The sequence below is a fragment of the Rhinolophus ferrumequinum genome, chromosome 11 (assembly GCF_004115265.2).
Source record: "Rhinolophus ferrumequinum isolate MPI-CBG mRhiFer1 chromosome 11, mRhiFer1_v1.p, whole genome shotgun sequence".
NCBI classification, from domain to species: domain Eukaryota; kingdom Metazoa; phylum Chordata; class Mammalia; order Chiroptera; family Rhinolophidae; genus Rhinolophus; species Rhinolophus ferrumequinum.
This window is the reverse complement of record NC_046294.1, coordinates 83,630,000-83,655,054: the sequence shown is the minus strand read 5'-3', so window position 1 is coordinate 83,655,054 and position 25,055 is coordinate 83,630,000. Positions and strand designations below refer to the sequence as shown.

The 25,055-nt window shown below is 49.0% G+C and overlaps 1 protein-coding gene across 4 annotated transcripts in view; it reads right to left on the bottom strand.

Moving 5' to 3' along the window:
* The window catches only part of ZBTB16 (zinc finger and BTB domain containing 16), a 184,225-nt gene that overhangs the window by 77,122 nt on the left and 82,048 nt on the right, over positions 1-25,055 (bottom strand). For all 4 annotated transcript variants that reach the window (XM_033120218.1, XM_033120215.1, XM_033120216.1 and 1 more), the window contains one exon: positions 16,243-16,340. In XM_033120218.1, coding sequence (XP_032976109.1) covers positions 16,243-16,340 — 98 coding nt within the window. The remainder of the gene's footprint in view (positions 1-16,242; positions 16,341-25,055) is intronic.

Below are 25,055 nucleotides of genomic sequence, written 5' to 3'. Positions count from 1 at the left end.
CCTCATCTTTCCTGGCTGACCTCAAGTGAAAGGTCCAGGTGGGGTAACTCTTTCCCATGTTAAGCATTATAAAGTGCATCTGACAACTAAAATGACATCAAATTGCCGCTCGAAAACAGGAAGGTTTGTTTGCTGTAATTAGAGGACCTGAGAATGTGGTGTGTGCAGAAAATAGACTGTTGGCAGGTCTTCTGCACGCGCCTTTGAAACCATGACTTCCAAAGCTTTCGGGGGAGCATTTGCGAGTGTGCAATCTGTGCCACGTGAACTCAGGGTAGGGAGAGAGAAGTGGGCCGCCTGGAAAAGGAATGGAAATAACTTTGCCTCGGAGCTTGTGAAGACCAAGAGTTTGGGAGTCAGGCGAACTTGGGAGTACAGCCCAAGTGTGCCTCTTACTTGTTGGGTGATCTTAGACAAGTAAACTCAGTTTCTTCATCCAAAAATGGACATCATAATAATACGCACCTCACATGGGTTTGTGGGAATCAAATGAGATCACAGAGAACAGTGTCTGGCCCAGTACCTGGCACCTGTCGGCCCTCAGTAAATGTTAGCTGCCATTATAATTGTTATCTTTGGTCCTCTCTCTGCTGTGGGTACCTTCTGAGACCAAGTGTGTAGTCTTTGTCTCTTCTGCCTTACACGGGACCAAAAAAGAACTGCAGCTAGAACGGCTCACCATACCCAGTTGTGTGCAGTCTTGGGACATCCTTGGATGTGGGGAGGGGGCCCCTAAGGGTTCACAGTGGTTGGTGGAGCCTGCCCCGAAGCAGAAGCTTGGAGGGGATGACTTCACAGGTCCCTCAGCTAAGCAGGCCCACTTGGGTTCTAGGCCTGCAAACCCACCTGCACGAGGCTCTTCCACATTCCCTCCTTTCTCGCTTTCCTCTCAGACAAGGTGCTCAAAGCACCTTCATAAACCTCCTGCTCTGTGGAAGGCAGAGGAGGGATGCCTCATTAACTCCCCTAGCTAATTTTACAATTTTACCAAACACCACATTCCTGCCTCAATGCAGCCAGCCTCTGACTGTGACAAACACTGATAATTGTGAGACGGAGGAAGAAGATGGTACAGGCCAGAGTCTGAAGGCAGTCCTGAAAATTGATGTGGGAGATGAAGATAAAAAAAAAAAAAAAAAAAGGGAAGGATCACATATTTTTTTCCAACAGCTCTACATATGTTTCAGAACAGAATTCTAGGCTGTGCAGGGCTGAGAAGTGAGAGAAGAAAGCTATGCGGGCATGTGGTGTCAAAAAGATGGAGTGCTCTCTGACAATGACTCTTCCTGTCACGGCGGGGAGGGGCCAGGGGCTATATCTGGAAGCACAGTTACACGCTGTCCTCTGAGGGGCATGATTCAACACTGATGGGCAGCAGGCCAGAGGCTGGGCAGGGCCACCCAGAGGACATGTCAGCTTGGCAAGGCCGGGGGAGGGGGCCTTGCCAGGGGGCGCTGAGAGGGCCCTGCGCAGCCCACATACCTAGGACCTGCGGATGGCAGGTTCAGTCTCCCGCCTCTTTTCTGGCTGGGGGTGGCGTGTGAGGGGAAGACGGCATGTCTAAGAAACTTTCACCAAAAAGAATCCTCTGCAGTAGACAAGAGTACAAGAAGCTGTTCTCCCAGTGCCATTTCTGCAGGCCCACGCCTCGCTCACCCAGGACAGACAGACCACAGTACAAAGAGAGATGATTCCGGCCTTGTTACCTGTGCTCAGGCCCTGCTCTCAGTGCATCAGTCAATGACGTCAACGCTGGCCGGTGAGTCCTTGCCGCCTGGTCAGCTGTCCCCAGGCTTCCCAAGACTGCACCTGTCCCTCTCTACCCTATATCCCAGAGCCTCTCACTCTGGACCCCAAATCTCAATCAGTGCAAAAGTGGCCCAGCAGGGCTCTCCCAGATGAAACCGGATGTTCCCATCAGACTCCAGCAGAGGTACCAGAAGATCTGGGATATTCAGGCAGAAATCCCTGATGGGTAGCAGTCTCCCAAAAGATCTGGTCTCTGGGCCTTTGTCTGTCCTGGACTCATATTAATGAGACAACTGAGGAAGATTCCAGCAAATCAAGAGTTTCAGGGAGTCTCTCCATACCTAGAGTTGCCTTGTTGCTGCAAATGACTGTGGCCTTGCATAATCATTCCAGCAAAATGTTCATTGCATCCACCAAGGAGCTCCCGGTGCTCAATGAGCTTACAATAGTCAGTGAGAGCTGTGCAGGTTTCATCCAACTACCCCAGAAGACTTCTTATTCCAACTACCTAATGAAAAGCTTAGGACTTGCTTTTTTTTTTCCTTTTTTCTGGCAGGTGAAAGAATTCCGGTAAAAGTGGGGGTTTAGGAGGAAGGAGGAAGGAGCATATTAACACCAGGAGAAAAGTCTAGAAGAGATGTCATTGTCAGGTTGAATCCTGGAGAGTCCAGTGAAGGGAGCCCTAACTCCAGAGGCACACACCTCTCTCTCCCACTGGCTTTCCACCCATGGGGGGCATTACCTCCACCTTCACAAAAGGCATACACAGGGGCTTCATTCATGTGGCCCGAGAACAGGGCTGGGCCCCTGGCTGCGCTGGCCTAACACAGTGCCCCCGTTCCTCCACTTCTCTCCAGGACAGCCAAGCCTCAGTCCTCAGTCTCAGCAAGCGCATCCCTCTAAGCCTCCGTGTTCTCAACCTGGGCTTCAGGGAGCCCCGGGCACTCATGACATATTTGGGGGTTCATCAACTCTTGGATGAGAAAGCCATAATACTCTGGATCTGCATCCGATTTTAAACCTCACTTTCAGAATTGTTTTGTGGATACCTCAACAGTGAAGGGACTACCTGAAGTGCACGTTGTTGATTTTTAATGCAGTGTTTCTCATCCTGCAGCCCAAGGAGGGTTACAACATCCTTAGAGCTCTGAGGATTCTCAAGTATGAGAATCTGGGCTCTAAGTGGGCAGAGGAGGAGAAGGGAAGAGACGACTGCCTGGCTGACTGTAGCTCACAGAAGTTCTTGCTTCCTCCTGTCTAGAAAAGCAGGTCCCTTTCCCACCATGAAGCTCCATCTGGACATTCCAGCAGGAAAAAGCCCATCAAAATCCCATGAAGCTCCTTTGGAAAGCTGTTCCTCATCACCCTGGTCGTTGGGAGTTTCTCTCTCCTATAAACTCTGCTGTACTCGTTCTTTCCCCCTTGTGGGAACAGTGAGCATACCCAGGCTTGTACGGCACTTTCTCCTGCCAGGGGCTCACGTCATCCACTCAGCCAGATCAATAGCTCCTTGCAGGTAAACACCCTGGCTGTCACCCCTCTAACTGTCCTGCCCAGTTTTGCCTGCCACTGGCACTGTATTCATAATTGCTAACTGATGAATTCATTCATGAACAGTTTCCCCCCAAGAGGACCACATGTAGTGACCCAGGATAGTCATCGAGGTTTCTCTCCTGCCCAACCTTCACCATCTGGTTCCCATTTGCTTGATATTTTGGTCCCCAGAGAAGGCTCCAGCATCCCCAGCACGTGCCTGGGGAAGATGCAGTTGTCGGAGAAGAGACCTAACGAGCCTCATGCCAAGTGGTCCAGCTTCACTGGACAGAATCCAAAAGATCAGGGAGGCCCCAATCTTCCTGACGTGTCACACTCTAAGACACTGGAAGTCTAAGGAGCTAGTGACAAGCAGTCCTAGCTCTTACGTTCCTGGGTGCAGCAGCACTAGTGTGCTGCCCCTTTCACTCTTGACTCAGCATCAGAGGGCACCCCTCTGCTCAGGAGCAGAGCACCCAGATGGGTCCCCAAGCAGGAGGGACCACAGGCAGCTCTCTGGTACTATCTCTTCTCTACGGGCGGGGCCATGGTAGGGATAGGAGTGGGGAAAAGATACAGCCAAGCTCTTGCCTGGGTGGGAGGGCCAAATACTCACCCACAGACCCTCCAGCAATGCTCCCAGAACCATCCTACCCCCAGCCCTACAAGGCAATGGGGAGAAGTAAAAACCACAATGCCAGCTATAACTGAACACATGCGACTCCAGCAGAGTAGGAAGAGGCTAATAAGCCATACACCTGCTCCTAGTGGCCCAGGTGCAAGGCCCTAAGCAGTATCCAATTACTACACTGCCCTACCCCACCTCGACCCCTGGCAACAGGGCTTTCTCTGTTCTCTCCGGTTCAGCTCCCCAGTCTCTGAGACTTTGGTTATCTCTAGATACAGAAAAGTAAGCGTTCGTCCCAGGTACAGCGGTATGGTACACTAGAAAAGCAAGAGTGTGGGGTCAGAGAGCCCTGGCTATGACCTTAAGCAAATTACTTCCACTCTTGAAGTCTAGTGCCCTCGCCTGCAAAACGAAATCAGCACGTCCACCTCCCGAGATCAATGTAAGATTCAGTTAGTCCAGACATGCAGCGCGCCAAGTGCTGTGCCTGCAACACAGTAGGCATCCAATAAATGTAAGTACCTTTCCCTCCTCTCCTCATTCCTGTCATCCATCCTGAGCTACTCGTTTATTCCACCACTATTTGCTGAGAGCCTGCTACGTGTTAGGCTGTAGGGATGCGGCAGAACACGCCACCGGTAACGTCCTGCCTTGGTTCCACATCTTCTCGTCCAGACTGCTGACTCCCAGGGCGCGAGGAAGCAGGGGAGCGCTTCAGGGTTATGCCCTGCTAGGCGCCTAGCCACACACTCGCCCACCGACCCATCAGCTTATTCAAGGCACGAATGAGTTATAGCCACCATTCAGGTTACTCTGCTAGGTAATATGGGGGATGTGGAAATAAATCACATGTTGTGCAGAAGCTTAGATCTTGTAGGCGAAAAGGGACAAGAAAATAAATAGCTCTGACACAAAGAAGGTGACAGGTGCCATAAGAATGGGTAGATAAATGGCTATGAGCCATCAGATGGGGGCCGACATCTTCTGCCCAGACAGACGCATCCGATGGCTGAGCCAGCTGACTTTAAAAAGAGAAAAGGGAGCACTCGTCAGGCTGGCGTTCATCCTAGCATGGGAAACAGGCAGGATCTATTTAGAATGAGGTTAGAGCCTTTTCTGGCAATTCCCAAAACTCGTGCTTCCTCCAGCTGACTGGGTAGCTGGACAGAACCAATCCTGTCAAAATCCTACAGATCTTTTAAAAAATAATTTAGCTGTTGCAGGGATGATAAAACCGTGCCACTCAAAGGGAGGCTTCACACTGGCAGGAAGTGGGGCTGCTGGGGGAGAAGAGGAGGGGATTGGGAGAAAAGGGGACTGCCTCGCAAATATGGATCAGGGCAATGGGCAAAGGAAATGTATGCATCGTACTTGCTTTACTACCTAATTAATTCAGTAATTTCAAAAACAATTTTATTTATGTTCCATTTACCACGTGAAAAGTAAAAAAAAAAAAATAATCCTACTGATGCTAAAATCATACCTCAAGGCATCTATTTATAATCAGTTTTTTAAAAAAGGGGAGGGGGAGCAGCCCTGGTTTCTATACAATCTCTCCCGGGCAGACCACCAACCCTCAGAGAGAGGGAGAGAGAGAGAGAACACAGCCAAGCCCTCTCTGAGAGCCTTCCTGGCTGCTGAAAACCGAGCTTGTCAAAAAAAAACAAATCCATAATGGCCCGAGGCTCCTCTCCAATCTATTTTCTGCTCAGCTGGTTTTAAATGAAGTTATTATGAGTCATTAAAACACCCGCAAGCCAGTGGAAGTCAGCCAATTACAATTTTAAATTTAGCCTGTTCTCTGCCCCATTCTCTTGTTTTCTTCCTTTGCCCACAGAATGCTGCTGCTGCTATTTCTTCCCTCCCTGTCTTTACCCAAAGTGGAAAAGACAGTTATGAAAATGCAGAGTATTGCACGGAACGCAAAATCATTCATATGAAACTCAAATCATTAAATTAAAAATACAGAACTTCAGTTCCCTCCAAAGTCAACCCATGTCTACCTCAGCCCACTGGATTCCTCGGAAACTCCAGACGCAGCCCGAGAGGTCACGGGCTATTTTTAAAACAAGAAGGCTCTTCAGTGGGGTCCTGCTGAAAACATTTCCATCCATCACACAAAATCAACATGTTCATGGTTGAATCAAGAGGGGGAACTGTACCACCAATATCCGAGAATTAATAACAAACAATGAAGTTGAAATTCAAAGGTAACACAGGCTTTGCAATCAAGCATGAATGTCGATGGAAGTCACTAGATATGATGAGCTCATTTAGTTTTTAAATCTGCAAGGTAATGGTCTGTGTGGGGCCATTACAGCAAAGGAACAATCGTAAGTATTTCATGTAAACGCTTCTTCTCATTCTCTTTTTTCTCACATATGCACACACCAACATGCGCACACACAGCTGACCCTCATTTCTGGGAATGTAACTGCAGCTTTTCCACACCTTCCAGGGAATAAGTAGTGTCCTTCCCAAAGAACGGTCCAATCCCGCTGCCTCCCCTGACCCTCAGAAACAGATGAGACTGAGTCTGGAAGCTCCGCAGTATAGACTCTTAGACGTCCTCGTACACTTCCTATCACTTCCAGGACCCCTGGTCTCATGGATCCTCTCCAAGGCACGTGAGGGGACCAGGGCTGTGCCCCCTTAAGACACAACTCTACTGGCCCAGGGAAGCAGGAGAACCACAGCCACAGACCCAGGCAGACGGAGCACTTATGAGAGGGGTGGGTGTCGTCATTTCCTGGAGAGTCCCTGAAGGTCCGTGTGCAGGCCTGGATGCTACCGTGTGTGTCAATCCACATGGTGACTCTGGGTGAGATGGGACTTTGAGCCTGTCCTTACCACCTGGTCTTGTTGAGAGAAAGCATGAAACACAAAGGCTTCCAGGTCCATGGGGACCAGCAGCAGTTCCCACAGGTGGGATGACTCGTCCTGACGCTTGCAGAATTCAGACGCAAGGCCTGCGAACACGGCTGCCCCACACTCTGGGGGTCCCCGGAGCTGAGCAGGTATAACCGCCCTGTCCTCATCCTGGACTCTCCCCACTCAGTTGCTCCGGCTGTGGGGCCCTCAACCGGCAGCTCCTCACAGTGGTTCACACAGGCCTGTTCTCCCTGAAGCGAATCACGTTGAAGCTTCAGGTCCCGCCTTGCGTCAGCCCATTCCTCTAACACTTGATATTCATAATCTTTTTCTGGGAGAGTACACCCCAAATTGTGTAAATCTCAGACCCCACCAAACCCAGACCTGCCCTAGAAGTACAAATACTTTAGTAACAGGATATTCACTTATTCAACAAAAACTTATCAAAAAGCCTTCTATGTGCCAGGCACGAGGCCAGTCCCTGGTACATGAAGGTGAACAAACCACATGGTGCCTGGAGGGCTCAGCACTCAGGTGCTTGGTACAAACCTCTGCAAGCACAGTGCCAACGCGACATGCTTTTTAGTAGTCAAGTCCAATACGGAACTTACAAACCCTAAGCCTGCTCATTCACTTGCCCACACTCAGCTCAACTTAAGAAAACCAGGGACCCAGGAGAATCAGGAGCCAATTCAAAGAATGGTCCCCAAACGGCAAGGGACAGGAGCACACAAGTTTGCATGCAGGTGCTGGGATCACTCTCCGGACACTCACTCAAGAGTCCTCCCCAGGCCTTCTGGACCAGAGTGACATTTTGTTCCCCATCCCAATCCCCAAACAATTTTCAAGCTAAGAAACTTTGAGGGTTGGGGGCAGAGAGAGAGAGAACCAACCAAGACGGATGGAGACAAAGACAGACGAAGACATAAGGAGGAAGACAGAAAGCACAGAGGCACATCAAGAAAAGGCTGAGGCCGATTCAGACACAAGGACAGGGACAAAAAGATGGAGTGAGATGAAAGGAGATTGGGTGCGGGGTGGGGGTGGTGGTGGAAGGAGAAAAGCAAAGTTGAAAAATAAACACCTGCCACCACAGAGAGCTCAGAAGAGTGCTGGGAATGACAGCCGCAAACAGTGCACTGCATGGGTGTGGTCGGATCTGGTGTCTCAGACACAGCCCTGGACACTGGGACCCAGGCACAGCCTGGTTAGAGGGCCAGGGCATGAGCACTGAGCGGAGAAGGTGACAACTGAGGACTAGCTAAGAATCCTGGTGGGGCGCACATCTGGGAAGCAAAAAGAAGGTGACACAGCCCTGGAAATAAGAAAATGGCATTGTCTTCAGATGGATCCCACACAAACAGCCTCAGACAAAAACAAGGGCCAACACAGCTGCCCAGAACCTAGGAAAGATGGAAGGAGCAAGGGAGAGAAAAGGAGAGAGAGGAGAATAAACAGCAGACAGACAGGATGTCCCAGCATCCATCTTTCTAAGGTCATTCATTTTCTGGGAAGAATGTCACCATCAAGCTCGACAAAAATCTATGGTGGTATGGAAGGGTGTGTGGGGAGAAACCCCCTATTTGGGGATAGGAAAATCAGAGAGGGAGAAAGTGAGACAGAAGGAAAGACCAAGAAAGAGAGAAACACAGAGAGACAGAGAGAAGGTTATTACATAATTTCCACTTTCTTCCCTCCACCCTGAAAGTAATGTTCTATCTGACAGGCTCCTCTCTGAGGGGGGAAAATGACAAATCCAATCCAAATTCAACAGCCTGTGTTCTGTTCAGAGAGCACACAGTGTACTGTACAGCCCATAAAACTCCAAACAGCCTCCAGACACTGCCGCAATCGTCCTCCATCAAAACACTTTGTCTTGCATACAAAAATAAGATACAGCGCTGAACAGAATACAAAATCAGCCCATTACAGTACAGGGAGACTGCTCCTTAGCAACGAGGGGGCTCTAAAGCCTCGATGCTCTACAGGAAGCAAAATCTGTCGAGCCTGTTGGGCAAATGATAAACATTAGCAGTATTAAAAAAACACAAAAGCCATGTAAATGGATAGACATAATGTGGAAACGAATTTATAGAATAAATGGGGACGGGGGACTTGAGAGTAGCGGGAGAGGCTGGGATCCAGAGGGGTAGATGCAAAGAGCTTCCCAAACCCCTGCTAAGGCACCATATGGAGGTAGAGACATGTGTATCTGGGGGGAGGGCCATGTGAACCCCCTATTCACACAGGGGCTATAGGTGAAGGGAAGGGACGGAAGTGCTGAAAACACTGTTTAATACAACGACCTGCAATGAACTTTCCGAACTTTCTCTGCTCAGCTGGCCTGACACTGAGCGAAATCTTTCAGGCCAGGGGACCCAGGCATGCACATCCGGCAGCACTGAGGCAGACAGAGGTGGGGGCTTCATTTGCCCCGGGGGCCAGCATCGCACCCAGCACCATCACAGGACCTGTCTGTCACTTGCTATAAACAAAATCCCTGGCAAAAAAAGAAAAGTTAAAAAAAAAAAAAAAGACAACAAAACCAAAAACACTCCATCTGGACTGGAAAAATCAGTATATTTCATCAGGTAAAGGGGAAAAATACTCTGGCTGTGAGTCAGCAGCAGGGTTTCGGATCCCAGCCAAAACAGGAGCTAAAAGCAAAACCATATTCTTCTGGTCTCAGTTTAGGCTCTTGAGGCAGAAAGCAAGAAGGGGTGGGGGGCAGTGAGAAAAGGGGGCGAGGGGGGGAAGAAATGTATTTTTCATCAGCCAGTGTATAATTTATAAACAGCATTAAACAGTTTTTGTTTTCTTTTTCCTCTCTCCCGTGTATGGGCTTGGACGGCAGTCAAGCCTGCATTAATTTCTGCTTTGGGTACAGTGTGTTCTTGGAGGCACATCTGCAAGCGATCATAAACTCTCTGGAATGCTGGCAGAACATCCAGACCTGCCGGCAGGCCAGTGACGACACCACTCTGGGAAAAAGTTCGGGAAGCAGGCCAAATTCAGAGCAGGGAGGGAGCGAGAGAGAGAAGTACGTTCAAGAGAGAGCCAGGGAAAGTGGCTTCTCTTCCCTCTTTCCTCTTTCTGCACCCCAGTCACCCACAGGGACCAAAGGGAAGGGAGTGGGGCCTCGGAACCACTCACATCTGACCTTCTCCATGCTCTGAACCCAAACCCTCCATCATGCCCACCTCCGAAGGCACGCTGAGGGAGTTAAAAAACCCGAGGAAGTTTCTTCTTGGTTATCTCCTGGTTTTGTCCTGAGGGCTGAACCACCAGAAGGGAGCGCTGGCATTCACTGGAGAGAGGGCAAAGAGGGAATGAACTGACCATAGGTTGATAACCCCCAATCTCTTGCTCTTAGCAGATACCTAATATGGGAAGAGAGAAGTGAATGAAAGAAGGAAGCTGCAAGGTCAGGAGACACTGCAGGTCTAGATAAGCCATCAATGAATGCTGAGAGGCCTCTCCCATCATTGGCATGTGGACCAGCTCACATCCTCACTTCAGTCATGGGGAATTTTCCAGTTATTTTGCTCCTCCCCCCACCTTCTCTGTCTTTGGGAAGAAGCAGCCTGAACCCCAAAGCTAAGTGTTCCATAGATCTTGTACATCTCGCAATTTTCCTTCCTTCCCTTCTATCCAGACAAGGGAAAGCACGAGAGAACCAATCTGGTTCTGGTTTTGGCCCCATTCCCTCCAGCCCCTTCCTGCCAGATGGATGACCCAGGCCCCGGATGATTTGCCCTAGCCACCCCATGCTGCTGCTAGAATCAGAAAGTCTATCAGCATATTCTTTCCCCGTGGCTCTGACTATGGGGAAGAGTCTGGTATCACGGGAGGTTTCTCAATAGCTATGGCTCATGGTTCCGGAAGAAGAAAAAGGAGTGTGTGCAGGGCACAGGCTCCTACAGGACTGGACTCCCAAAGGCAGCCTGCGTGCCCCTAACCAGTGCAAGAGGCACGAGGCGCTACACTCCCGCCACACTCCAAGACTGACTGCCAGTCATGCCATTTCTCCAACGGGTCTTAGAGATGCTGTATTCCGGCCTAGTCTACATCAAAAAGCCCAACAGTCCTTTCGATTTCAGAGGGAAAAAAGTGTTAGTCCCTTATTCAGTCTTTCAGTGGCTTTCCAATACTGCATACAATACAAATCGTTTAGCTACTCAAGGCCTTGCACAATAGTACCCCATCCTTCTCCCCTTCTAAACTCTGCCCTCTTCTCCCCCCACCCCATCCTACACACCCCAGCAACACTGCACGTCACTATGGGCAGCTTGGGCTTCCCCCCAGCAGCTCCTCTCAGAATTCCACCCTCACCATCCACTGAAGTTCTGCCATCCTCTAGGACACTCTCTTCCTCTGAATTCCTCTTAGAACTCTTTCTTGGCCCTTTGTACACACTACCTTCTTTTGTCATTACTTTGTAGTCCAACATCTCTCCTACAAGATTTAAGCTCCTTGAGGCCAGGGATGCTGCAGTATTCTCCAGAGTTAAGTACACACAGCCTGACTGACGTATAATTAGTGTTCAGTAAACGTCCACTGGCTCCCAAACTGAATGACACTCCCAGAACAGGAGCAGGCCACAGAAATATGCAAACCTCTAAGTAGTACACAGCCAAGTCAAAAATAGGGGCAAGCAGTTCTGGGTGTGCTCATTTATAACCCACTAGTATGTTAAGCCAAGATGTAGGAAATACTACCTAATGGGAAACTGTACACTAGTGAATCCCAGAACACTGCCTGAGGCTGTGGTTTCTGCATGGACATCCAAGAGCTAGGAATCACCTGTTAAGTGAGAACAAGGAGAGCCAAAGAGACAGCAGTATGTCCCTAATGCTTCCACAAGGGACATGGCAGCAAAGGGTAGGGATGGAGACGTTAGAGTGATCCTGGCACACAAAGGGACTGGGACTCCCCCCTACTCACTGCCACACTCCTACACCCAAGGTTCACGCCCCAGAAGGGGCAGTTTTGCAAAGCATCCGAGGTGGTCACTCTTCCAGCCCCAGCCTCTTTCCCAGGCCTCAAACCCTCCTGGGTCCTCAAACTCGCCTGGGAGAACGCAGGGCCTGGCCAGATCAATCTCATTAGCTAATGAGTTAGGTTATTGTTTGTTCATTTAAACTTATTGTTATTATCAGGTATATCTCATAAACACTTGATTAGTTAACGCACTCAAATCGAAACAGAAACTTCAATTAAACTGAACACTCACTACTACCATTTAGGGTCTTAAAAAGGAAAAAAAATAGAAAGAGAGAAAGAGAAAGAAAAAGAAGGAATTGTCTCTAGGAAGGGCCTCCTACAGGGCAAACTTCTAATTAAACAAATTGTCAATTTCAACACAATGAAAACTGATTTAGGAATGTAAATTTAGTATTCTAGTCACTGAAAATAAGACCTCATTGTTGCTCTCATAGAGGCTGAGTTCCTCGGACAAGGAAATGCACAGGAGAAGAGGAGAGAAGGGGGAAAAGCTGAAAGGGATAAACAAGCGAGAGCGGTTCATCCTTTCATAAATAACATCTCTGCAGAATTCTATGTGGGCTGTTCTCAAACGTCAGAGAAACTCTTTCCTTGCCTCCTTCTTCACCCCACCCCTACCAGATTAGAAAAAAAAAATTAATCGTGTATGATGACAAACTTGGCTCAGCACTCACTGTACACACTGTACCCACAAGGCTGGCTCCCAGCCAGGCCTGGCCAGGTGCCAGAGCTACAACAACAAACACAGGCCATGCTAGCCAAGAGGGGGTGGGGGCGGCCAGCACGCAGGGAGCGAGGAAGTGAGTGCCTTTCAGCTCCGCTGAGCAAGAGACAACAGCAGGACTGTGCCTATGCAAGGACAGCAACATTTAGGGGACACCAGGCGCCCCGTGATCCCGACCCAGGTCCTAGACTCACTTCTCCACAGTCTGCCCCTTTTTAAAACCCAGTCCCCAGGGTTCTGGAGCAACTCCCATTCTTTTAGGCTCTGTCCTACTGCTTCAACCCTGATGATCTTCTGTAAAATGGGTCTGCACTACAGGCCCTTAGGGGCCATTCTTGCTGTCAGCTTCCTGCACGGAGCCTTCAAAACACAGCAGTCAGAAAATCTTGGGTCTCGTGTCATCTAATTAAACACCTCCTCTAAAACATCACACAGTTCTGTTAGCCTGCAACTGGGAGAGGAGTCAGAAAATGTGAAACCTAACTTGTGCCCCTAAGATCTGACAGAAGGCCTGGCACCACCAGCCCAGCCCTCCGACCCCAACTCCCCACAAAGCCGCCAGGTTTCTCCAGAGGCCATGGGCCTTCACTGCTTAACGGGAGGCGGGGGGAGGCAAACAATTTAGGAAGTGGTCTAGCCTCACTAAGCCCTTGTTGCTATTTTATTTCCAAGACATCCTAGCACAGGGGTGAGAGGTCTGCGGGACAAGTGAAAGAAAAGGCAAAGAATAGAAATGCCAGTCTAAGCAGGCGACGAGCTCTCTGCAGGGGTGGACTAAAGCACTCGTATGACCCATCACACCGTCCCCCTCACCAAATCCTTCTCCACGAGGGTACTGGTAAGTGAATTTCAAAGGAAGAAATCATTTGCACAGACTTCAGGCACGGAAAGGAAAACAGGACCCAGCTCCCAAAGCTGCCAGAGCATCCCAATGAGACCATGAGACCTTGAAGTAGATGTTAGTCAGGGGGGCGGTGCCGTCATACTGATCTTGTCTGAAGTGGGGGTTCTCGGCCCACCTGGAAGTGTGTCCGCAGCTCCCTCACTGTCTGCCGCTCCCACCAGCCTCACCAGACACTGCTAAAGTGTGCTTCTCAGTGGAGACAGCAGCTAACTCACACTCAGCCAACAAGGGCCAGTGGGCTCCTGGCTGCGCTCTCCTCCCCCGCCCCGGCCCCCCAGTGAACCCCTGGGACACAATTTGAACAATTTCCATCACACAAGAGAACTGGCAGGAGACTGGAGTTTCCCTAAGTGGACCACAAACCTCCTAGGCTGCACTCATTCATTCAACGGATACCTAGAGACTCCACTAATGTGCCAGGCAATGTGCTTCATGGACTGCGGACAGACCCTGTCCGCAAGCAGCTTACAGTCTATTGGAGGAGGAGAGAACGGGAAGCTACATATGCTGAGAGCCTATCACTGTGCCAGGCACAGCGCTAAGTGTCTGATGTGAGCCTCACAATTTTTCTGGGCAGGGGTGAAGTACTCATCTATAAATGAGGATATGGATGGAGAAAGGCTCACAGAGCTTATATTTATTGCCCTAGGTCACATGGTCGGGAGGCAGGTGCCCAAATTCCTAATCCTAACTCCCAAGTAGAAGAGACAAGGCAAGTCCACAAATAACCATAACACAAAGATTATGTCCAAAGATGCTTCAGATAAAGAAATATGGATACCCAGAAGGAGGTACTACTGCTTCCTGCCGGAGGTGGGGAAGTGTCAAGGAAAGCATTGCAGAAGGGACCGTGAAGATCTGAGAAGACGGGGGAAGCGCTGTTCCATGCAGAGGAAATGGGGTTTGCACACGGAGCAAACCCAGTAAGTAGATGAGCTGGCTGGAGCACTGGACTCAGGGATGAGTAAGGAGAAAGGATGCTTACTGGGCTGACTGAAGGAGAGGGTGAGGGTGCTGGAACCATAGGCTGAAGGTGTATTATTCACACATGAGTGTCCTACACCATAGTTAGAGGCCACACAGGGGCCTGGAGCAGGGCGCAAATGAAACAGAAACCCATACTCTGTAGTTGGTTGGGGGGTGGCCAATCTTGTTGGCTGATAGCTCATGGAACCTCACACTGAACGCTCAACAACATAAAAAGCTGAAAGGAAGCAAGAAGATATGAGCTGCCAGTTAAAAAACAGAACCACAGGAGTATATGAGTACCAGGCAGATGCTGACCCCATGAACACCTAGACTCAGGACACCAGGCCAACACGGGACAGATGGATGGGACCAGGATGGTCAGTGAAGCCATGAGTGGGGTGGGGAGCCCCAACAGGAAGGAGGAATGGGACACACAAAGACATGGGACAGAGCGGACATGCCAAGACAGATAGCCACCTGGTGTGTGTGTGGTCCGATCCCTAGATCAGAAGAGGGAAGAATGGGAAGTGAGAAAGGGTTAGGGCACTTTTGGAAGGGCCATGAAGGGCATGGAGAGATGGCATTCAGTGCAGTGAGAGCCACACGGGCTCTGCAGCAAGGCAGCGGCAAGGTGAAGCATTAGCAACTACAAGCAGCACTTACACGACTGTACAGGTGGTACAGGAAGCAAGGACAGACTGCAGCCAGCCAGCCAGACCACAAGCTCTGGAATACGGGGGATGGAGCATGCCCCAGGGTGGCAACATCAGAAGTGGGGCAAAGAGACGAAGGTGGAAGCAGAAGCAACTGCCATTTATTAAACATCAACTGTACACCAGGGAGTGAACTACAGATGCCTCAACATATATTCTGTCACCTAAGACTAAAAATAAAAATGATATATGAGTGAGCAACACCTGCTCTTTACAGATGCAGAAACGGGCTCCGAGGGCAAATCTGCCCAAGGTCATGTACACAGTTAGCACACATCACAGTCAAGATTCGAACCTTCATCCTGCTCAGTCCCAAAGACTATGTTCATTTCACAAACACTAAACTGCCTGGGGGGCCAGATGCTGGAGGCAATCTGGGGAAAGAGCCAGCAGGCGCTGACAGTTGATGGTATGAGGGGAGAAGCAAGACCAAACACGAAGACAGCCCTCTCCTGTCCCCCAAGATGTGATGCCAAGGCTGAAAGACAAGGGAATGAGAGGGGAGAATGCACAGGCCCTGGCAGGGAAGTGTGTGTGGGTGCTCTACAACTGAAGCCAGGCAACCCCTGGGCCTCAAAGCAGGAGCAGCAGACCTGCTGTGTCCTTCCCTCCACCAAGAACACCCAGGCACGCTGGATGTCAGGGGCTTCTCCCCTTTCCACACCTAATTTGCCCAAACATCAGCGAAAATAGCGGCAGCCACCTAGTCACCCCACTACAATTGGATAAAATTAACTTGCAAAAGACAGCACGGTGTAACTAGCTTTGTGTTCCAACCTTTCTATATCTATTTAATTAAAGGCTCTGGTATAATGTGAACCCAATAGTTAGATTCATTAGACAGTGAGAACCTAATTCCACAACTGTTTTGCTAATGAAATCGCAGTCTACTTTGGAAGGTAGATCACACAGGGCACTGGTGCGACCGATGCCTTGGGAAACCCAGGAGAGAGTGAGGATGGGTCCCTCCAGATAGTCACACGATCAGGAGGGACCTCCTGCCCCATGAATCTGGAGGAACACCCGAGGGACAAGGTGAGCCAAGACTCCAGCTGGCAGGGGGGCATCCATGCTCTGAGGAGGGGCAAAGGCAGTGAAAAGGTGGTTGCCCGTGCCAAAAGGGGCCAGTCAGGGCATCCTCGCCTACCTGAATGAGCCAGTAAGTGCATTCTCAGTCGCAAACTATCCAGGAACCGCTTTCCGCAGAGCTCACACCCGTACGTCTTCATCCCACTGTGCAGCTTCCTGTAGGGAAAGGAAAAGATAGGTTGCTGCTGCTCTGGCTGGACAGAAGGCAGGCCCACCCCTACCTGGGGGCTTTGCAGCCATCCCTCCAGCAGGAGAACAAGAAGAAGGGAGGTGGAGGACATGGGAGCTAGAGATGAGCAGTGTCCTCACTGTACTGCAACTGTGCCTATTCCTGGCTCTCCCACGACACCACTCGACTTAGGAGGGCTGTACCTGTGCCTTTGTGCTCATACCCCCAGCTCCCGCTCCAGTGCCTGCTACATAGCAGGCACTGAATAAGCTTATCGATGAATTGATGTCTTTATGGACATGAGATGCTTCTCTCTCTGGGCATCCAGACGTTCTCAGGACCACAACGTCTCCCCAATACCCACGTCCTTCCCCTAAGGCCCAGCTTTATGTCTTCCTTCCATTTCTTGCCACAGGTTAAGACAGAAAGAAAGGTTTCAAGAAACCAGATAACATTCTGTCAACGAAAGGTAGTAGTAGTCGTTTTGGGCCTTCCAAAGTACTTTCACACACGTTGTCTCATTTTACCATCACTGCAATTCTGTGAGACAGGCTTGGCACACGTGATCATCCCAGGAAGACAGAAGCCCTGCTCACAAATGGTCACAGGCCCAGCCTGTAACAGTGCTCTGACCCCCACTTTCAACCCAGGGTCTTTCTCACCAGCCCCACTACTCCGTCAGGAGCCAGCCATGGAGCCGGTAAGAAGCAGGGAAGCAGGAGGGTGAGTGGGAAGCTGAGCACGGGGAAGAGGGTCTGTGCGCACACAAGGCTGAAGGCTGAGCGACTGGCTGGCATAGGGGCCATCTGCCCGAAACCCTGACTTTCCTCCCACCCACACTCCCGTTCTCAGGCCCTTACATGCTTCTGCCAGATCCAGAATCCATCTCCACCCACCTCTGCACCTCACCCGCCACCTCCCCAGGGGTCTAGCCCTGGGGAACAGGGCGGGTAATGGCAGCCAAGGGCAGGAGGCGAGGGCGGTCGGGCAGGCAGGAGGGCACACGGCTGCTTTAGAGCCAACATTCTATTGCAACCAGAATGGTGATGTGTTAGGACCACAGTGAAAGGTTGGAGAGCTGCTGGTACTGATATTAGATAAACGGGCATAGCGAGAAGGAGTGTCATACATTCAAGCCAGCAGCACCGAGATCTGGGCCTGAGTGCCCAGATCACGACAAGTAAACTAAGCCACCCACTCCCCCCACCTTCCACATCCCATAAGGAGAACCCAGCGGTGTGTCGAAACCGTGTGAGCCCCAGGTGAGCCTCCTCAGCTCCAGCCTCTGGGCTGCAGTGGCCTGACGACAGCATATGGTGTCCGGCGTGCAAGGCCTCTGAGAGCAGTCACACCCAGTCCCTAATGGAGAGCTCTTTCTCAATCACTTTTGTTTGCTCATTTTCCCTTTATCTCCTTGCCAAAGACAACAAGTGATTTCTCAATCGCGCGCACACACACACACGCACACACGCACACCCTCCTCTAACACTGTAGTGCACCCCACCCCCATGTTATCTGAATCCTGGCCACGGCTAGTCCATCCCAATTGAGAAATAGTAACAGTAGAGAACATTTTAACTGAACATTCTTAACTCTCAATATATTTCACAATGCTGGGCACTGGGACATGTCCTAACAGCACTCCGAGCAGAGAATGTTTTCAAACAGAGCAGTGGCCCCCAGCCCCCACCCTGCCTTATCTACGGGGGATACATTCCAAGACCCCCAGAGATGCCTGGCACTGCATATAGTACTGAACCCTACAGACACTGTTTTTTCCTATACATACCTGTGATAAAGTTTAATTCATGAATTCGGCATAAGAAGTGATTAACAGCTAATAAGACAATTATAACAATATACTACAATTAAAGATATGTGAATATGGTCTCTCCCTCTCTCTCGCTTTCTTTCTCTCTCTCAAAATATCTTATCGTATTGTATTTACCCTTCCTCTTGTGACGATGTGAGACGACACAGTGCCTAGATGAAGAGATAAATGATTTAAGTATTGGGACACGGCCTTAGACTACTATTGACCTTCTAAAGCTATGTCAGGAGGATCACCTGCTTCGGGTGATCCTGGATCATTGAGCCATGATGGTGTCAATCGTTGGCTGTGACGAGCAGACGCTGTCGATGGCTGGGAAAATTTACTATTTTCAGATCACGGTTGACTGCAGGTAACTGAAACCATGGAAGGCAAAACTACAGATGGGGCTACCGCATGTGCCCAGGCATGTGAGCGTGTGCATGCATGACACTTGCCTGTCACGTGCTGGGCATGACAGGTTTAGCTTTCTAAAAGATGGTCCAGGGAGCGGCACAAGCTCTATTCTCAAGTGGTGCAGCAGGTGAAGCTCTTGCCCACATGCATGGTCAGGGCTGGTGGGTGGCAGTGTGTGGGGATTAGTCTTATTTTCATCCTGTTCTCCACCAGTGATTCCTTAGCTCCCAGGGTGTCCACCTCTCAGGCAGTGGCCGTCAGGGGCAACAGGCGGACAAGCACCCATTTGGATTTGTTTTCCCAAAGGACTCTGCAGTGACAACTGTTCCGGTTTCAGCAGCCATCAGCAGGGTAAACATCCCTAATCTGCTCTACAGATTCCACAGTTTTACCCAGGTGAACACTTTCTGGTAACCCCACTGCCTCTTTTCTAGATGCAAATGATTTGCCTGGCAATTGGTGGTAGTGGCCTTCTGGGCCCGCTGCACTGGTATGATGTGAAAGGTGATACCCTCTTGCCATCTACTACAGAGGTGGCAGAGTACAGGAAAGAATGCAAGATGAGCAGCCAGCCATCCTGAATCCTTATCCTGACTCGGCCATTAGCTTGCTTTATGACCTTGGACAAATCATGCCATCACAATCTCTCTGCATTTTTTCACCTGTAAAGTCATGTGGGTGATATCTAAGGTTTTGGTCCCTTCTGGAGCCAAAGTTTTATTATTCAAAAGTTTCGCTCATATCCTTTTACCTAGCCTCCAAGGAATTTCTCTAAAGCACACTATTATTCTCCCTGAGCCACGTTCTACTTGTGTCACGTCCCACGACACCCAGGCAGTCAGGCTAAGATAGCCCAAGCAAAAATCGACGGCCAATCTCAGAAATCTATTCATTTCAAAACTTTCTAATCCAGATGACCTGAGTTTCCTCCTTTCCTCACTTGCAGTCTATCTTTCAGTGAAAGAAACCTCTGGAACTCATCACCAGCCTCCCTTTGGAAGTATTCTGCTGCCATGCATTTCTCAGCCTTCAGAGACACAGGTGTCCTATCCTTTCTAATCCTTGGGGTAAGGACACTGGCCTGCACCTGACACACTAACTTAGTGCCCTACACTGGTTACCAGAGGTGAGTGTGATGTCCATGTGATCCCACAGGAATACAAGAACAAAGGTCCTGCCCCGGCAAAGAGACCAGGGCAAAGCACAGAGTTCACAAGAGAAAAAGGGAGCACCTCACAGGCCTGGTAGTTCAACAAAGCCCAGCACTAGTCTGTTCATATCGTTAATTAGTGTTCCGGCACCAAAGGAAAAATGTGAAAAAGTGAAGACTTCTCCTACTTCAAAAGAAAAGGAAATGGCACAGAAGAATTTGAGTACATTCAAGGGACTTGGCGACCAATAGACTCTCTGTAGCACAGTCTGCAGAATGGCCAAAGTGGAAATAGGATTCCAACTGGTTTCTGGAGTAAAAGTACACATTTGTATGAACTCACAGTTTGTTTCTCTTCAGACCACAACCTCCACTGCCACCATCATATTAGGCAACTGCAAAGCATTTTGATTAAAATGGAAATTCTGTCTGCTTCCCTCCTCCTTACTACACACACTCGTATTTTCCCAGTCTGGTTTTGTCTTTTCACAAGGTCTAACTGCTCCTGGCCATGAGGTCATCAGGGAAGAAGAGCAGCGAGGGACATTTTTGCACCTTTTGGAACACTGCCGTGGTTTTCACACTCTCTCTTCTTTTGAGAAGAAGCAATATTACTCAACACCATTTCAAAAGTAATCCAGTTCTAGCATGGCCCAAGTGCATCCCTATTTTGTGCTCAGTAGAGGATCCATCTCCCCCACACGCTTAGGTCCTCACCATCCATTTTTGGGGAGTGGGCTCAAGTTCCCCCAGCACTTGACCCCCAGCACTGCCCCACCACAGACCACGCCTGGCTCACTGGGTAAACTCACCTTGAATTTAACAGATTTCCACCCATGTCCAAAAAGACGAAGAAAAATGAACCTCTAACAGGTCTCTAGCTATTTTCCCAAGAGAACTGACTCATTATGAGAAATGACGTCTAAGCAAATCGGAAGCTTGTAACAAGTAACCAGAGAGAAAGACTCATTCCTTCTTACTGATTCTCAACCACACAACTCTTCCCAGTAAAACCAAGCTAGCAAGTGCACACTCATCCAAACCATTTTTGTGCTACGTGGTCTGAAAATTCATACAGATTGTATCTGCTTTAGACTGAGTGATATAATGGCAGAAGCCGTGTTTATTTTTCCTTTTCTTCATAGGGCCTAGTTCAGAAGGGATGGTTCAACGCTGCTAAAGAAATTCCTCTATCTAAAGTGGGATCTAGGCATCCCTCCTCTCCTCCTAACAATATTCCAAGAACAAGAGCTTCATGAGTAGCCTTCAACCCAGCGCTGGACCTGTCCTGTGGCTCCTAAAGTCCACATGATGAAGGCCAATGGTCCTTTTATAGCCGCATAAAGCCTGAGCTTCAGACAACCTCATTCCACAAGATCAGCCTTCATCTGCCCGGCCCACCTAGGACACAGCTGCAGAGTAAGTGGCAGCAAGCAAGCAGAGACCCATGCCAAACCCCACCCTCCCCACCCTCAGCCTCCAGGCACAGCTGACCATGACAGCTACTCCCTAAGGGGAGCCCTCTCTAACTACTCTCTGCAGGAGAAGCTCAGCCCTCTTCTGTCCCACACAGCCGAGGACCAAGAAGAAAATGCTCGGAGAAAGGATAGTAGCCTGTGTGCCTGAGAGAGAAGTTCAAGGTCTAGCACCACCCATGTTCCGTTTGTTCCTAAGTTCCTCTACCCAGAGACAAACACAGTCAGAGCTGACAATAGAGGCAGGGAAGGTTTAGACAGGGAATTCTATTCCAATAGCCAAGGGCTGCACTCCCTCACTGTCCTCCTGGGGAGGACATCAGATCTGAAGTTATCTGACCTGGGAGTTCTGCTGGGCAGACCAGCACCGAGAACTAGGATCTGTCATTGGGGAAAGCAAGTAGGAGGGAACACCACAGCTGCTAGACCACCCGACCACCCACCTCTGAATGGTTAAAATTAAAGTGGGGAATCCATCCTAAAAGAGCTTTGATAAGGTGATGTGTCCCTTGTTCTCAGTTTTACTGATTCCATCCCCTGAACCAACATTCAGCTCCTGCCAGCGTGGCCCTGAAGGTCCTTTCAACTCACCCGTCTCTGTGGTCTGAGCTGCTCCACATGCGGCAGTCACCCTGAGGGTTGGGGCTTCTGCTTTCTGATTACATGCCCATCAATGTCACCTACTCAGTGCTTCTAGAGGTCCTCAGAATAGACAAGGACCAGATCGGAGATTCTGTGAACCAGATCCAAACCAAGGTCTAAATGACCCCTTTCTCTCAAAAACCTACCGCCCACATGGGGACCAACACTCTCCACGATCCTCTATTTAATCATGGGAAACCAGCTTCTACCACATGAGCTTCTTGCCCCTCTCTTGAGCATGACCTGGCCAAGTGGCACAGACTTGCTGCCATGTCTCCCCTTGTGGGCATGGTGAGTCCCTTCGCAAAGCTCTAATCTCTCGAAATGTTCTCAGTCTAAAAGCAGCTCACAAGCCCAGTGGGAAGAGAACCTTCCCTGGCCTCACTCACCTCCCCAAGTAAAAAGAGAACAGAGAGAGGGAAGACCATATGGACTTTGGCAATGGGCTTACTCTTTTTCTCCAGTCCCTTAAGTGTAAAAGGTACCTTCATGGTCCGTTTACCTTTAATTCGAATGACAAGAGGAAGGCCAGATAGTCGATGACATTCTGGGCTCTAATTTTAAAAGAAAAAGTTACTAGGCTATCAGGAATATACTTGCAAAAGCAACTTCCAAGGAGATTACAGGGTGTTTCCCTATGCGGTCCAATCTCCTATACTTTCTCCACATGGTTTGTAGGAGAGCAAAGTCTGAGCATCCTCTTCTACTAGTGACCTCCAAGCTAAGCCAGAACAGGCCATTCACAGGACACATGGGATCCTCAGGGAATGTTCCCTATATTCTAAAGGTAACATTGTATCTTCCCAAGGAATGTCTCTTAATGCTACCCTGAGTGACATATTCCAGCCCAGGTAGGTCATTAGTCACACCCAGTGCCACTCTCCTTATGTACTTTCTTGAAATATCCAGTTCACGATTCAGGACTAAGCCATTTATAAATTCTTCAAAACTATAAGCTCCTTGAGGACAGGCACTATGAATGTATTTCTTCCTCCCAACCCCTCAGCACAGGGCCAGGCAGACAGAACAAGACACATGAACGGCTATTGCTAGTGAAGCCATTGCTAAGCACCCTGACACGAAGAGCTACTTGACCACTGAAATACTGCCCTAGAACTGCCTGGACTCAGAGAGGAGGCTGCTACCTCCGGGGAGAAAAAGCAGAGATAGTTCTAATCTTGGCTACAGAATGGGTCACTTTCATTTTCTCAAGGCATAAGGGAAATTATCCTCTTACCCACGTTTTTTTAATGTCGAGATTAGACAGTCATTTGACAAGCTGTGAACACTTAGCTGGTATTACCACAAATTATCCTTCTAGCGATAGAGTTCGTTGCTCCCTGACTAGTCAATATTAATAAACATTACCGAATGCTTTTACAACACAATTTATTTTTTAATACAGCTCTTTATGTATGCCATAAAGTAAATATACCAATAAAAGGCAAGGATTTCAAACAACAGATTTAAAAAGCAACCAAGAACTAACAGAGTGCTGGTTAACGCCTTCCTTGCTGCACGAAGCGGGGAGGGGTCGGAAGGACACAGCAAGTGCCCCTTTATTGGGCATCCAGACCAGTGGAGCAATGGAAGATGGTGACATTTAGTTGTTTTAGAGCCTTTTAAAGGAAGGGGAGAGAATAACAAAGAAGGCACAGTTTTACAAGAATCATCTAAATTAAAAGTGTGACACATTGACTGAAACACTGGACTGGGTGCAGGAGACTTGGTTTTCACGCCAGCTCTGCCAGCGACCATCCGAAGACCTTGGGCAAACCACTCACCGTTTCCAGATCTCATGTCACACCTTTGTAACAATGTATAAGGGTTGAGGTTAGATGATTTCTTGGTCCTTTCCAATTGGGTTTATGAAACAGCAAGGCTGTGGGGCTGCCATGCGGCCTGTGTTAGCCACACTATAACCTCCTTCATGAAGGGTCCAAACCCGAGTCATCCCTTCAACCTCCATCACTGAGTCCAGAACACAGGAGAGATTCAGTGCATTTTTGTTGAATGAATGAACAAACAAACATGACAGGGAATTTGAAGAGAAAAATGTAGAGGTAAAAAAACCCATCTCCTCTACACACACACACACACACACACACACACACACACACAGACACACACCAAGAACAGTTGTCCCTATTGTCTAAAAGAGAAGGCCTCCTCGGAGTTCTTAGAAAGAAAGCCATGCATCCTGCCTTGGCCTGGGATCAAGGCCAACCTGGAGCTGACTGAGGACTGGAGGGAGCTGTCCTGAGCCTTGAACATATGAGGAAGGACAATCGCATGCCCCGCCCCCCCCAGGCCATAACCACACCAAGTACAGTGCTTTCAGATAAGGCTGCCTGAGCATGTTCAAATACCATGTCAGAAAGACAAAGGGGCGTGCTAATCTCCCTGTAGCAACTGCTCAAAGAAGGATCTTCATGGCTGCCGAGCACCATGAGGCCTGAGCTTCTGGTTGTTACGTAACTGGGCCTTTGTTTTAAAATACTGAGTTCTCCCAAGTCATTTATTTGAAATATCTCTATCAACAAATTTCACCAAGAACAAAAGTTTTTCATTTGTGCACTGGGCTTTAGGATGATCTTATCACACACAATCTCATACAGTCTCTTTCAACAAGGTCTTAGTGTGCTTATCTGCAAAGTTCCTGGTAGCCAAATATGATTGAAATGTTCTATTTATGCTCACTGGATTAAGGACATGTTGCAAAACTGCACAAAAACCCGGCAGATGTAAGCAAGGTATTACAGCCTGGGCAGTTAAGATCTGAGGGAAAGGGATCAATACACACTTTTGTAGTTTTCTTTTCCTTTCTTTTTCTTTTTTTTTTTTTAAGAAACCAGAAAAGTTGTGCTTTTAGAAAAGTGAAGAGGAAAAACAGTAAAATGCCTTAAGATTTATAACTTCTCAGAGCTTTTTCCAAACCCCAAACAGGGTACCATGATGCATGCTTGATGATGTCAGCCCAAGGGAAACAAAAATAAATCTAAACTATTCCAGATCCTAAAAGACCCTATAAGGGAAATGATAGTGGACGGACATGGCTTTTGTTTTTTCTCTCTCACACCCATATGAGGCTTTCTACCAGCACAATAGCCAATTTCTGGGAAAACAGTTTTCAAAAAGCTACAGATTCCTCCTTTACCTTCCTGTTTTGCCGGGGTGTGAGGAGGAAACCATCTACTGGTTATTTAAG